The sequence below is a fragment of the Suillus clintonianus genome, assembly GCF_016758775.1.
Source record: "Suillus clintonianus strain FC179 chromosome Unknown DEU56scaffold_66, whole genome shotgun sequence".
NCBI classification, from domain to species: Eukaryota; Fungi; Basidiomycota; class Agaricomycetes; order Boletales; family Suillaceae; genus Suillus; species Suillus clintonianus.
Window position 1 is genome coordinate 1 of NW_024539290.1, and position 14,830 is coordinate 14,830.

At 49.5% G+C, this 14,830-nt stretch overlaps 4 protein-coding genes across 4 annotated transcripts; 3 read left to right on the top strand and 1 right to left on the bottom strand.

Annotated features, from left to right (window-relative positions):
• Nucleotides 1-64: 64 nt before the first annotated feature.
• On the top strand, nt 65-2,242 carry DEU56DRAFT_956907 (uncharacterized protein; the record flags this gene model as incomplete). The annotated part of the gene is made up of 4 exons (XM_041359253.1): nt 65-779; nt 831-1,171; nt 1,322-1,573; nt 1,839-2,242. The coding sequence occupies exons 1-4, from the start codon at nt 142-144 to the stop codon at nt 2,240-2,242; spliced, it is 1,635 nt and encodes a 544-aa protein (XP_041205716.1). The 5' UTR covers nt 65-141.
• A 4,948-nt stretch (nt 2,243-7,190) lies between these two features.
• On the top strand, nt 7,191-8,533 carry DEU56DRAFT_818118 (14-3-3 protein). The gene is made up of 5 exons (XM_041353954.1): nt 7,191-7,332; nt 7,392-7,458; nt 7,506-7,812; nt 7,865-8,208; nt 8,258-8,533. Exons 2-5 carry the CDS (start codon nt 7,392-7,394, stop codon nt 8,302-8,304), a joined length of 765 nt encoding a protein of 254 aa, XP_041205717.1. The 5' UTR covers nt 7,191-7,332; the 3' UTR covers nt 8,305-8,533.
• A 225-nt stretch (nt 8,534-8,758) lies between these two features.
• On the top strand, nt 8,759-11,207 carry DEU56DRAFT_915289 (uncharacterized protein; the record flags this gene model as incomplete). Its single annotated transcript, XM_041357722.1, has 13 exons — nt 8,759-9,159; nt 9,209-9,262; nt 9,314-9,386; nt 9,436-9,709; nt 9,759-9,837; nt 9,887-9,975; nt 10,025-10,100; nt 10,167-10,198; nt 10,251-10,271; nt 10,318-10,571; nt 10,625-10,810; nt 10,867-10,958; nt 11,018-11,207. 13 exons carry the CDS (start codon nt 8,759-8,761, stop codon nt 11,205-11,207), a joined length of 1,821 nt encoding a protein of 606 aa, XP_041205718.1.
• Nucleotides 11,208-11,742: 535 nt separating this feature from the next.
• DEU56DRAFT_982426 (kinase-like domain-containing protein) lies at nt 11,743-14,194 on the bottom strand (the record flags this gene model as incomplete). The annotated part of the gene is made up of 8 exons (XM_041359893.1): nt 11,743-11,970; nt 12,023-12,247; nt 12,298-12,335; nt 12,389-12,419; nt 12,469-12,654; nt 12,714-12,782; nt 12,836-13,201; nt 13,259-14,194. The coding sequence occupies 8 exons, from the start codon at nt 14,192-14,194 to the stop codon at nt 11,743-11,745; spliced, it is 2,079 nt and encodes a 692-aa protein (XP_041205719.1).
• Between the last annotated feature and the right edge of the window lie 636 nt (nt 14,195-14,830).

Genomic DNA, 14,830 nt, shown 5'->3' on the forward strand with positions numbered 1-14,830 from the left:
ACACGTACGTCCTCAACTAAATTTCCCCTTCTCTCAGCAGTTTCATCCTTTTATTTGACCGCACGAAACGCGCCGGTGCCAGCAGAGGGACGTCTCGAGACTCGATGGTACCAGTTGTTTTTCGTTTGGTTCTCCCCTTGCATGAATATCTTGGCGTGCGTCTTCACTTTTATCTTGGTCCTCACGCCATCCCCTGAATATCCAACACCTGCAGATTCAGTGCCATCGACCCGACACGGTCGCATCCTCGACGGCTCTGTCTCCACCCCGAACCTTTCCGCCACATCACACGGCAAGCAGCCTTCGCAACAGAGCACAAAATCAACGCCACCAGTATCAGGTGTCGATCGCTGGCTATCCCCCGAGACATGGTGTGACGCGTTATTCTTTCCACGTCCGTGCCTGAGGTCTGAGCGCGCACATGGGCAATACGGAGGAAGTAGCGGACGAATCATCAGTCCACCAATCACACCTGTCGCTGAGGGTGCATCACCGCGCCTCAGTCCTGCTATACGTGGCAGGAGACCACAAGTGTTGTCAGCTACACATGATGTACGGAAGGAACACCATGTTTTGTTGAAATCCAGGTCGGCCGTTGATATCCTGTCTGGCCCCTCTATATCTGGCAGACCTCGTACTGCGTCTACGCCTCAACAACGCCCAGATCCAGATCCAGACCCAGTTCGGAACACAAGCCCCAAGGAAGATGAATCTGTACCGGGCCCATCGACTGTGCAACAGGAACTCCGTCCGTCAGCCTCTGTGCCATCGTTGACCCAGTAAGCTACATTTTTTGTAGGTAGTTATCTAGTAACCAAGTGCTTCTGCAGAGTTCTTGAAGAAGGCGAGGTTCTAGAAGCACAACGAAAACGGTGGCAACACCAGGCGTCGCATTCTTTTGGGAACAGCCGAACCCGCTCCCTCTCCCGCACTCGTGCCAGGTCATTGTCACGAAGTCATAGTCGTCCTGGGCACAAGCAAGAGGGCAGCACGACCCTAGAATATCTGGCTGCATGCACGCTCCTAGGAGCTCAGAGCATTGCTCCCACCGTCAACGCTGCACGTTCTTCGCACTCCCGATCTCATTCCCATTCTCATTCCCAAACTCATTCAAATTCTCGCGGGCGCTCTAGTTCGTACTCATTCACGGGCTCACAATCTCACTCCCTTGGTAAATCCAATTCACAAAAGTCGCTCTCGGATCCTCAAAGCACTCGCCATGTCCGCAACGAGTCCTAGGGCAAAACTGCACTGCTTAAAGCATGCGCACCTTGCGGAGATCTGAGTGATTTACTCGGCACACCTGTTGACAAGAGACCAGCCCTGGGACCAGCGACAGAGGAAACCAACATTATTCATTTGAGTGACCCTGCGGGTGGTTCGCACAACGTAGCTGGTGAGGAAAGCGTCATCATCATAGGGATTTCTCCAGCCCCTACTACAGCAAGCGGGGAAGGGGTCGGTATCGCACTTTCGTCCCCCCCTCCTGTCGACGATCGCTCCAGCCATGATCCCGAACTCACGAGCATGCCCAACCATCCATATGCCACCGGTGCCATATACACTCGGTATAGTAATCCATCTTCTGAGCATGAGACGGCTCATCAAGGATATTAGAGAGCACCTCAAAAAGAAACTGCCTAGCTATGGAGGACGCTGATATGGGACGGCTTATCTGATGGTGGTTCGTATCTCGAGCAAGCTGCTGGTATGACGGTTGCGGATCAGTCACCCATCCTTGGTGAGCACGATATCAATACGCTCCACGTTACTGCTAACTATGTGACGTTAATCCTTTCTACGCCGCCGCCGCACCCTCTTACTCCCCAACTTCCAAGCTACCTCCATCATCTCCACTTTTTCACCAAGAAGGCTGGCGCTCCCTTCAAACGGTCATTTTCACCCGCCACCTCCAGCGTGTCCACGGCTAGAACGACAACGGAAACTTGCAGAGGTGCTGCACACACAGGCTGAAGCGGAGGATCGGGGAGAGGATGTGGAGCGGCAGAAGAATTGGGAATGGACGATAGAAGAGAACGAGGCGAGGAAGGCACGGAGAGCGGACTATGAGTTTCATGGTAGGGGATTTTGTAGACGATGCTCACGCGGCTCGACGGCGCTACAAGAACTCTCCGCTACCGCCTTCCCGACCAAGCATCTTCAACACCCAACGCCGCCACCTCGATCTCCACGGGACCCGCGCCCTTTTGCAGTGTTTCTTCGTCACGGATGGCTCACGTAGCTGCCGTGGGGGAGAAGCGCAGTATAATTCCTGATTTACTTTAGTTTTAGATCGAACGCTAACGAAATAACGACTCACTGGATCTTGGGGGGCCATTAGCGCTCGTGTGATTATCGATCATGCGTAGGTAGTTTGATCTTCGATAGTTCTAAATTAAATTCTATTTTTAATCTATAGTTTAAAATAAATATTTAAGCCCCCAAATTGACTTGGCTGGGGTTCTCGAGCTGAGTCAAAGCTTAAATTAAATAAGCCCGAAGTCACATGTATGGCCCCGGCTTAAACCGGCAATAAGCCGGAGCCACGCCAACACTAGGCTCAAATGACCGGACCGAGCCATATATTATGTAAGCTTAATTTGGTACACAGCTAGCCTAATTGTAGCTCCGCTCGCGGCTAAAGCCGGCCTCAAGCCAGAGCTGCGGCAACACTACGTACAGAATCCTTACCGTTACCGAAACGTCTACTGTCACCGCCCTTATCTTATCTCGCTTCCCCGTTTTACCACAAACCACCGGGTGTTGACTTAGGTCAAAACCCTGCAAAAAACAACAACACGCTGCCTCCTCGACAACGTACCATTCTCCCACCCACTACAATCAATACTCGTAGTCGACGAAAAGGTGTTACGACAAGTACCGCAATCGTCGCTTCGAATACAATACCTCGCTGTACACACCCCATTTGGCAAGTATGAATGGACTGTCATGCCCATGGGTGTACGCAACGCACCCGCCGTACACCAACGACGAATGACGTCGGCACTTCGCCATTTAATAGGCAAAATTTGCCACGTATATCTTGATGATATTATCATCTGGTCACAAACACTGAAAGAACACAAGACTAACATTCGTCTAGTTCTACAAGCACTCAAAAATGCCCATCTGTATTGTTCGCTCAAGAAAACAACCCTGTTCTGCACGGAACTCGACTTTCTCGGCCACCATATCTCCCGTCGGGGCATCGAGGTAGACAACTCCAAAGTCGCTCGTGTCTTAGATTGGCCTCCACCCCAAAAGGCGTCCGACGTTCGGGCCTTTTTGGGTATGGTTCGATATCTCTCTAATCACTTACCGCAGGTCGCCACATACACTCGTGTACTGGCTTCGCTAACAACTAAGGCTGCCGAACTCCGGTTCCCTTCATGGTCGAGCGAACACGAAGCTGCTTTCGATGCCATTAAGAAACTGGTGACAAGTCCACAATGTCTCACGTGCATCAATCACGACAACCCGGGCAAGAACAAAATTTTCGTGACGTGCGATGCATCGGATTATGCAACGGGCGCTATGTTGTCGTGGGGTGAAACTCGCGAAGACGCACGACCTGTTGCATTCGAATCCACTCAGCTGCGTGGCGCGGAACTGAACTATCCTGTTCACGAAAAAGAATTGTTAGCGATAATACGGGCATTGAAGAAATGGCGCTGCGAGCTTTTGGGTATGCACGTGAACATCTATACTGATCATCGGACTTTACAGAACTTCACAACCCAGCGTGATCTCTCGAGACGACAAATGCGCTGGGCAGAATATTTATCTCAGTATGATTTCGATATTCATTATATTAAAGGAGAAGACAATGGTGCTGCTGATGCTCTTTCCCGCCGTACAGACACCATATCAAACAAACAGCTGACCGCCGCGATTCTTTCCATTCATGCAAACAAGAATGTGCACGAACGAATCCTCGCAGGGTACGCAACAGACCCTTGGTGTGTCAAACTGAATGATCTCCTAGGTTCGTTACCTGGACTGTCACGGGACGCTCAAGAATTATTCTACATCGCCAAACGCCTCATGATTCCACGCGTTGACAACTTACGTGAAGAACTGTTTCATGCAGCTCACGACTCAGCAGGTCACTTCGGTGCAGACAAGTCCTACAACCTCCTTCGTGCTTCGTACTACTGGCCACATATGCGAAAGGACTTAGTCGAGTCATACATTCCGTCATGCTCCCAGTGTATGAGGAATAAGTCCAAAACTACATCAACCGCCGGTCCGCTGCATCCTCTACCTGTCCCGGACGCTCGTGGAGATTCTGTCGCCGTGGACTTTATTGGACCGTTGCCAGAGGATTCGGGCTTCAACATGTTGATTTCAATGACAGACCGACTTAACTCTGACGTCCGACTCGTCCCGTGCAGAGATACCATTACTGCAGAGCACTTCGCCACGCTGTTTTTCGATCATTGGTACTGTGAAAACGGCTTACCAAAAGATATCATCTCAGATCGCGATAAGATTTTTCTGTCTACGTTTTGGCGCACTTTACACAAACTAACTGGCATTAAACTTAAGATGTCATCCTCTTACCACCCCGAAACGGACGGCGCTAGCAAACAAACAAACAAGACAGTCAATCAATGTCTACGTTATCACGTTGGGAGGAATCAGAAGGGTTGGGTCAAAGCCTTACCACGTGTACGTTTTCATATTATGAATACGGTCAACGCAAGCACTGGTTTTTCTCCCTTCCAGCTTCACCTCGGACGTTCACCACGTATGCTTCCCCCCCTATCGTCGTCACCTCCTGCGTCTAACGACCTACACGAACACAACGCGCACGCCTTCCTTTCAAGACTCGCGAACGATGTACTAGAAGCGCAGGACAACCTCTTAGCTGCAAAAGCATCTCAAGCTTCACATGTAAACAACACTCGCGCAAAAACACTTGTACTGCACGCTGGGGATCGCGTAATGTTAGCCACAAGACATCGTCGCCGGGAGTATATGCAAAAAGGCGATAAAAGAGTTGCTAAATTCATGCCTCGTTACGATGGTCCCTACACTATCCTCGACGCCCACACGGAGACATCTACATACACCTTGGATCTTCCCAATTCGCCCAACATATTTCCCACTTTCCACGTCAGCCAGCTTCGCAAATACCAACCAAACGATCCCGTGTTATTCCCCTCGCGTGAACAACCAAAACCTGGCCCTGTTGTTACAGAAGACGGTCAACTGGAGAATTTCATAGACCGCATATTGGATGAACGAAAAAGAGGTCGAGGGACGCAGTATCTGGTGCGGTGGGTCGGTTTTGATGAAGCGGACGATGAATGGCTACCTCGCCGAGATTTGGAGGATTGCGAGGCGCTGGACGAGTGGGAGAAGAAAAAGCGATCAGAAAGATGATGGGAAGGGGTGTAAGCTCACGCTTACCACATGACGTAGACATCGCTCATGACGTAGGTGTTCTGTCTGGCGTCCTACTCACTGCTCGATGATTGGACACCTTACTGTATTATCGGCTATTTGGCTATAGGTTGCTTTTCCTATATATACGCCATAGTTTACGCTACTATACTTTAGCTCCTCACCGTCCCGTCAATCATACGCTTTTCCTCGTACCGTTTGTCTGTCTAGTGTTCGCCGTCGCTGTGACGGTGTTCCATCCGGGCGGGTCAATTTTCTAGTACATATTGGTTGTAAGTATCTAGAGAATATTGTCTACAGTCGTATCTCTACGATGGTGGCGAGCGGCACATGGCTGAGGTGAAGCACGGCAAAACATGACGGGGTGGACGACAGTCCATCACTAATGTCAGCGGATGCATATGCGTGCTGAATATATACGTAGACAATGCATATCATTATATTACACCCCGCCAACCACTCATTCGTGTATTCCTGAATCCATGTCTCCAGGAATATACGCCTAGGGCAGAGGGGAGCATTGCTAGTACATGATGCAGAAGCCTTGCAATTTGAAGCCTATGTAACTGATTGTCTTCCTTTTAATTGTCTAGGGGAGATACTTGTGGCAATGATATTATTGTGGAAACGTGCCAGATGCGAGACGACGCGTAATAAACAAGGAACGAGTATCGTTGTTCTATATGGTCTGCCCAAGGGAGACTAGAAAGAACATAAGGCCATGTTTGTGACGTGCTTTACCTTGATACTTGCAACTTTTTGGCGTTTAATATCTCTGTCAAAGTGCTGTGCCTGCGACACATCATAATCGACCAATGGGCTAAGGACTCTCAAGACCGCCTTTGTTGTCAAGAGGGGTCAGCGAATACAGAAAGCGTTACATAAATTTGTTTCGCCGTTCGCTCCGACGATTAGACAAGCTACTGGATGATAAGTCACAGATAAAGAGATAAGTTGATTTAAATTTACGCCAGTAAGAGAAGAAGGCGGAGTCTAAGTGTAACCTTGCGAGTTACGGAGAAGCTCAACGTAGAGCATGTTCGCGCAGTAGCCTGATGAGGGGTTTCTTCCCAGATATCGATACCAAACTCGTTATGTATAAGCGCACCATATAGAAGGAAGACAATAGTTCTTTCTTGATTATAACCGCGGCTGTACTCGCTCGAGTCCGTTGAGCACGGATAGATACAATGGTCCAGTGTGTGACAGATATTGCGCAGGCAGATTGATAGTGGCAGACATGACCTATGCCTTGCCAATGCACGCCTGTAATAGTACATACCGTGGCGTGTAACGGCGATAAGATTGTTCCTGTGAACAGACATTAACGTTGTGCAGAGGGGGCTGGGAACCGAAATCATAGCCTGTCAGTGTCATCACCGCCTGCGTCGCAGTAACGTTCATAATGGAGCTTCATGACGGCAATGATAGCACGTCTGAAGAGCAGCGAATTCTATAATTGGTGACTGGCTGTGTTCGTGGGGCTGTGTGGGGCGCTTAGTCGATAAGAGTACAAGGACAAGTGATCTTGCCCTAATTCAAGTACTATGGATGGAGTACAGGCCGCCATGTACAATGGAAACATTTGAGCACAACGTTGAAGATGGCCGAACAACGAGACCGACGACGACAAGAAATGTGACACAATTGAGGTTCTAGAATGTACAATGGCAACAATCAAGAACACAGATCTAGGTGATTGTGGCGTGAGAATATCTTCCGAAAATGGATATACCCTAGACCCTGCCCTATACCCGAACCCTCTGCCCAGCTCTCAATTTAATTTTGCACTTATTTCCACAACACTCCTCTTTTCTAAACAACCACCATCCTCAACTCCTCGTACGTCCTCGTCGACAAACTTGCCGTGCTCATCGTCTTATTATTTCTCTAGCTCAATACTCATCCTCAACTCATATAATAGTGAGCATTTGACGCGTCCAGGACGCGTCAATGACGTTGCTAACCGCTCCTTGTTCCAGATGCCTGAATCGCGTGAGGACTCTGTCTACCTCGCTAAGCTCGCTGAGCAGGCTGAGCGTTATGAAGGTAATTGGTCATATGCCTGGCACGCACAATCGCTCACAATCCTTCAGAAATGGTTGAGAACATGAAGCGAGTGGCGTCGTCTGACCAGGAGTTGACTGTCGAAGAGCGCAACCTTCTATCTGTCGCATACAAGAACGTCATTGGTGCACGCCGTGCATCGTGGCGCATCGTCTCTTCGATCGAGCAGAAGGAGGAGTCCAAGGGTAACGAGGCTCAAGTAGCCATGATTAAGGGTTACAGGGAGAAGATCGAGGGCGAGCTCGCCAAAATCTGCGAGGACATCCTCGACGTCCTTGACAAGCACCTAATCCCCTCCGCTGCTTCTGGCGAGTCGAAGGTGTTCTACCACAAGATGTGCGTCTCCAAATATTATGTATAATTATTCCCTGACGTCATACTCCAACAGGATGGGTGACTACCACCGTTACCTCGCAGAGTTTGCCACCGGCGACAAGCGCAAGGACAGCGCAGACAAGTCCTTGGGTGCCTACAAGGATGCATCGGAAGTTGCTGTCACTGAGCTACCGCCCACGCATCCCATCCGCCTTGGTCTTGCACTCAACTTCTCCGTGTTCTACTACGAGATCCTGAACAGCCCCGACCGTGCCTGCCACCTTGCCAAGCAAGCCTTTGATGACGCGATTGCTGAGCTTGATACTCTCTCGGAAGAGAGCTACAAGGATTCGACCCTCATCATGCAACTATTACGGGACAACCTCACCCTCTGGACTTCAGACATGCAGGATTCAGGTACGTCGTATTCCACCAATCTAATTTGCGTTTCTTAGCTGGCTTACAGAGAAACCAGATACAAAAGACGAGGCCGAGGCTGCAGGCGACGATTAGAGGTTCGCCTTTGTCTTTTCTGATCTTTATATCTGGTTACCCAGCTGCTATCTCGCATCGGTGCGACGTCCGATAGTTTGGGTCCTTGACACTTCATTTGCATTTCCTCACCTCTCGCATCGTCCTCATTTTCGTATGTTCCTTTATTATCCGTAGTCATACTTGCGGCCTTGCCTTGTCACGTAGCCTCTAGGGGCAAACAAAGATATTATGAAACTCCCTCTATCAATATTGTGTGATACGCTTATTCCGCGCCATGTCTCAATGAGGACAGCAAGCTATGGGGCTGCTCCTGTCTATGTATGTTAGGCACGCTGAGCATATGCCTAGTAAGATGTATGTAGCTTCGTCTGTTCCAAGTTTGACTTGCGGGAGTGCCAACCAACATTATTAACATGCGAAGAAATGTTGCCTCATGTCCAGAGCTTGTCTGCTGTTGTCTGTTACCAACACCATGCTACCCAACCATGAAGTTGGGAGGCTCTTGAGAGTGTTTCTGAAAGCATTGGCTCGACATGCTGCTTTCTCGCTACGACTCATACGTCATTTGTTTCATACCCTTCTGCGGCTATATTCTCGTATCACGTCCAGGCGCCAATTCCTACCAATTCAAAGAGACGGACGCCTAGAGCGAGTTGCCGCCTCAAGCCAGCCCGTCCTTCCTGTAAGCCACAATCAGCTACAGATGCCGCAACCAGGATCCGCGACCAATTCATACATCTCACTATTGCCAGTCCACACCCCTCCGACATCAGCTAATCATCCTACAGCACCCGTCCTCCCCCAGCCTTGCCCGTTGGAGTTCAGGCCGTTCTTACCCTCCCAGGTGATGAGATACAATAAAGGCCCTACAATGTGAGCTTTTCATATTCCAAATGAATTTGGACACTGAATAGGGTCGCAGCAAGCACGAAGTCAAAGTTCTGAATATTCCTGCTGTAAAGAGAGACTATGAGGAGTAAGTCCGGTCATTTCATTGGATCGAACAACGCTTGATGACGCGGTGCAGTTCACAAAACAGTGGCGACTGGTATGCCCGCGTACACCCTGAAGGAGCGCTCTACTTTCATGACACCGTGCGCGTATGTCGTCTATTACAACGCACTCTCGGTCTCTCACCATTGATAACAGGGTATTTACACCGACTCATCCATGGGGAAAAAAAACCTCCGGTCTACAATGGACACGTGTTTAAATGAGCTACTCGTTCGTATGCCGTGTGGATTGCACCTGAGCAGCGGTGGTATTGAGCTCGTGATGGAATTGACACGGAGTAAGAATAATGTTAGGATATGCAGGTACTACTTCGTCGATCATTACAAACGTCTGCTTTTCTGGCTTGATGAGATATCGACGGAACGGATCTTTGATGGAATCCAGGGTGTCGAGAAGTGGAGCCATATCAGTGAGCCCTTTTGCCCAACTGCTGTGTTAATGATGATTAACGTCTGCAGAGTATGCCATCGAACATCAGTACTGGCAAGTCTGCCATTGTGTGTACTCATTGTCCGGTTGTGGAATTCTTCTGACAACGTGTTGGAACAGAACGTGTGGTGTCAGTGCCAGATTGATATGGTTTCAGGCAACACTGCGAGCTGTATCCCAGTGCCAAGCTGCCACACACTCTGAAGCTCAAGGAACTCAAGGAACTTGTTGTGCATGCTAGTGCTGGTGAGATTTCCTTCTCAGTGCACCTTGTGTTGCTAAATAGAGATTATAGAGATTATTACGACCGACCTATCACTGTCGCCCTTCGATGGCGATGAATTATCGAACATTCTGAGTTTAATTGACCGGTTTGATGGCAAGCGAAGGGTTCATTTGTGGCGGCTGAGCCATTCCTGATTCTTGACACTAGACAGCGTCGAGGGCGCCCATTCTATATGTGTCATAGGTAAGCATCGTATTCCGGTCCTGGTTCCCTCCAGGAGATGATTGTTTCGCAGTCAGATTTATGCGCTATTTCAGTAAGTTCTGCACTGCACAACACACTGCCTCTAACCTGCCAACCAGCGCGAGCCCAATTTTTTAATTTTTACGGACTCTCTGAAGCCCGTTTAAACGCGGACCAGTCTGTTTTTGTAAAGGAGAAGTCGTCGTCGTTGATAGCAGCTCTTTCATGGGCCTTGAACGCCGCAATGTTCGATGCCCCGCGGTCGCACATGGAAGAACTCCGGCGAGTGTGGGTCGACCGCAGCATCAACACTCCGCGCTGGAAGAACTTTAACAGCAAGCTAAGCAGTGAATGGTCGGGCATCACGATGTATGTGCGTACCATCACTCTCATTGTTTCACTGCTATTTTTGCTGAATTATATCAGTCAACTGTGATGCTAGCAGTGGACGTCAGCTTCCTGGCTGTGCCTTCCGTCAATCTCCAGAATGCGGGTTCGGTCACCGTCATCAGCACATACATTTCCTTGTTCTGCGTCGTCGGATCGTTGGTCGTGTCCTTTTTTCTCACCAGACAGAATCGGGTGTATGGACAGGAATCCGCTGACACGGCGGTGAGTCAAGAACGGTGCATCAATAATCAAACGTTGCTGAAACAAAGTCTTCGCAGGTCGATTTTCTCATGCAGATGACAGGATCTGCATTTGGCACAAAAGCTCTCGCGACTGTGCATGGCCTTCCGTATGCTATGCTGCTGTGGGGGTGAGTAGCTTTATTATTGTGGGACCTCCGTTACTCACGGAAGAGCTGTTCTTCTGCAGCATGGTGTATTTCATGCTTGCGCTGTCTTACCAGGTCTTCACGTCCACGCCCATCGTCACCCTCGCGACTACTGGCAGTGCATGTGGTATCGTGGCGCTTTTCACACTGTGGCTCGTAAGCGCGGCAAGAGATTTCCACCTTTTGACGTGGTTGCTGGCGAGGCTTAAGGCTTGGAAAGAAAAATCTTAGACACCGTATCAGGTGCAATGTCGGACACGGCCTTGATGGTGTCTCAGCTCAGTCAACTTCTGATCAGTGATTCGGTGTATTATGGATATGCAGCGGAATGTATTGATGATTGCATCAGTTTTTGTGCAAAATGACAGCTGTATCCACGAATTCCCACGAATCAATTCGATGTCGTTCGCATCTACGGCATTCCACACCTGAAATTAAAGACAAGGGAGCTCTTGTGAGCATGGCCGTATTAGTTGGCGCTACAGGTCAACATGTACAGGGCATTGATTCAGATATCATTGCTGAATGATGATGTCTACTTCAACCTTCTGACAACCGTAATCTATCAAGATCCGGTCGTGTTGGGTCAGGCATTTCATTCTGTCGAGTGCGTACAGTGCGAGTGCGGCTCTACAATATATCGACCGGGCTCGTAGAGCATGAGTACGGGGTGAGCCTACATTTATTGTACAGTAGCATACCATACCTCATGCTGGCTAATCGGTTGTACCGTAAACAGGCGATTGTATGCCAGACACTTCAAAAATCAAGAGGATCTGGACAACGCATGATATTCATTCCTGATCACTCTGCCAGCTGCCTTTGTCGATGGACGGTCCCGAGGATCAGTAGACCAACATTGCTCGATAAACTCCCAGTATTTGTCAGGGAGCGGAGTATAACGAGATCGGGAAGGTGTTTGCGACTTGGCTATGCATAAGATGATGGCGGCATCATTCGAGAGGTGATGATAGGGAATTTTGTTGGTGAGGACCTACAAGTGGAGCTCGTGATACCATCAAGACGTCAAAATAACGCAGACGTACCTGTAACATGATACCGCCGAATGAATACATGTCGCTCTGTTTGCTTGGCCGCACTTGCGATCCATCATCCCGATCTTCAAGCAGCTCAGGAGCCATCCATCGTGCATTTCCTTTGAGCGTGGATGTCCAGGAAGCCTGAGAGGCGCTTATAACCTCCGAATACATCAAGGAGAGACCGAAGTCGGCGACACACGCAGTACCATCACCGTGGATGAGCACATTAGGCTGGAGGTCATGTCTCAATCAAATCGAAACCATCGAGAAGGTGAACTTACCCCATTGAAGTCACCATGGATGACACTGTTAGCATGTACTACGGGGAATAGTTAGGACTCCTAGCCCAGTATTAAAATAACTAGCACGTACGATATTGAAGACCAGCTATAATATCCTTGAGCTGAGATTGCCATCAGCCTGTAGTCTATGAAATATAAGTGAGGACTTACGACCTGGAATCGTCTAACAAGAGTAATATCCGCACCCTCGCGCTCCAAATAGGCGGTCAGGTTTCCATTCTCCGCCCAAGGACTGACCAGCGCTATAAATGGGCCGAACCCTTTAGTATAACCATAAACTGGTAGAATATTTTTGTGCTCGAGATTAGCACATATTCTGAGCTCATGATTTATCCTCTACGAAGTTGCGACCTCTGGCGTAAGTAACATTTGCAGTCTTTCGTCGAGACAATCACCTTGAGCTTCTTCGTCTTAGCTACACCAAGTTGATCAGCAGCGTACACATGCAACGCTTTCACTGCAACCTGCACAATTATCAATTTTAGACAGATGGACAACCACAACACGGCAAACGAACTTTAATCAATCTCTGATCGTTGTGATAGGTACATTTCCAGATCTCGCCGAACCCGCCACGAGCAACAGGATAGTCTCCGTCCTTGGTAATGTATCCCGTAAGGTTTCGGAGCCTGGCTTCAGGAGGCAAATCACTAGAATCATGGTCGCGAACGCGAAGAACTGTGGGGGTGACGTCGTAGGGGTAAGAGGATGACTCGGGCAGCCGTGAGCTTAATACAGGAGAAGGAGGGGGAAGAGCTATGACAGACGCTCCTGGTGCACCGGGGAGATCTAGCGCGGGTCCTCCGAGGGTGTACAGGAGGTCCTGAGGCAATGACCATACGTTGGGTAGATCAGCTAGGGGTGTATGTACAGGAGCACTGGTCTGCAAGAAAATGTCAGCGCATGGATAGCACACGTATTGGAACTTCTGACTGCACACCTTAGGCCCTTGTTTTGCAGGCTGAATGCTAGCAAGGATCTCAGGTTGGGTGCTGCACAAGTAAATCCTGGAGTCGTGCCCGGCCGTATAGACCAGTTTGCGGGAGTTGGGCGAGAATATAAGGTAGTGGGGATTCAGAACATCGAATACGGCGAGGAGTTGGCGGGACTCGAAGGCCCAGAGTTTGATGGTATTGTCATTAGAAGCACTAGCGAGGAGAGCACAATCGAATGAAAGTGCTAGACCATTGATGGTATTGGTCTGCTCTTTGAAGGGAGTTCCGACCGTTTCCAGTGTAGACGCGTCAAACTCGTAGATCGTGTTTGGGGAGCTAATAGTCTTGAAGCTGAATGCGGCTACAATGGTCTTGTCTCCGGTAGTCCAGAACACTGGAGCAGATGATGTCCGGTGGATGACATAGTAAGCTTCCCCCAGTCTGACATCCAAATGCTGTGTTTGGACGTCCCAAACCTCAAGACACTTCCCCAGATGTGACATGACCGCAATCTTCTTCGAGTCTTGCGAGAATCGGACTGCGCCCACTTTGTTGATACTGCGGAATGGACCAGCCACGACTTTGACAGTCTCCAAGCTCCATATCCGCACTGTCGAATCGTATCCGCTCGCCAGCAGCGTGCTGTCCACGGAGATGTCGATGCAGCTGATCTCTTGTGATCGTGAGTTGCCTTGGAACGTTCTCACGACCCCCGTCTCAACCTCATAGACTCTGAGCCTCCCATATCTACCACCCATGACAACCCATTTACCATCCCTCGATACCGCCACCGAATGTACTTCCTCCCAGTGAGTACAAACATCCCGCGCCTCCTCAATCTCCTTCCCCACCTCAAGGTCCCATCGCCGAGTGGTCCCATCCCGTGACGCGCTGACCATTTGCCTGCCGTCCGGAAAATAGGATATGGATAGACCGGGCATTGTGTGACCCTCCAAGGTCAACACGCGTGTCAATGTCGATTTCTTTTCTGCTGCGCTGGATCTGGAAGCCATGACCAGTGTCTCCACAAGCACTGGAAGTTCAGATTGTTTTGATGTTACTGACAGGCCAGGAACTTGGGGAAAGACGAGCGATTCACCTGATTGAATGTGACCATTATGTGAGTACCAGTCTGGAAACTCTTCTATTTATGTGCTTCCTAACACAGCCTGTCATCATAGCGCATTGCACAGCATTTCGTTTTAACCACGATCCACCTTCAAGTTGCTTATTGGCTCCTTGTCGTGATGATTTCCGTTGCTGGAGTGTCGACCTAGCCTGGTGTAGACTCTAGACTGACAAGACTAGAAGTCTAAGTAATCATGTGCTGCGTCTTCCCATGTACGTTGCCGCGGCTATGCGCGCTCAGAACACTGCAATGTGCATGCTGTTCGCAGGAATTCCGATTCGAAACAGATACCAGAAGCTGTGCGCTGTGCAGTTTTCTGGAGTTCATATCTGGAAGTTACTCACAGTCGTCCACATCCAATTCGTCCGTCTTACTATTGCCAGTCCACTCTCAGAGCCAGTTGGAGTTCAAGCCATTCACGCACTCCCAGGCGATGCGATACGGTAAA

Coding starts and splice junctions, on each gene's coding strand:
- DEU56DRAFT_818118 (XM_041353954.1), top strand. CDS start 7,392: ATGCCTGAATCGCGTGAGGACTCTGTCTACCTCGCTAAGCTCGCTGAG. Junction 7,813..7,864: donor AAGGTGTTCTACCACAAGAT/GTGCGTCTCCAA, acceptor ATACTCCAACAG/GATGGGTGACTACCACCGTT. Junction 8,209..8,257: donor TTCAGACATGCAGGATTCAG/GTACGTCGTATT, acceptor GCTGGCTTACAG/AGAAACCAGATACAAAAGAC.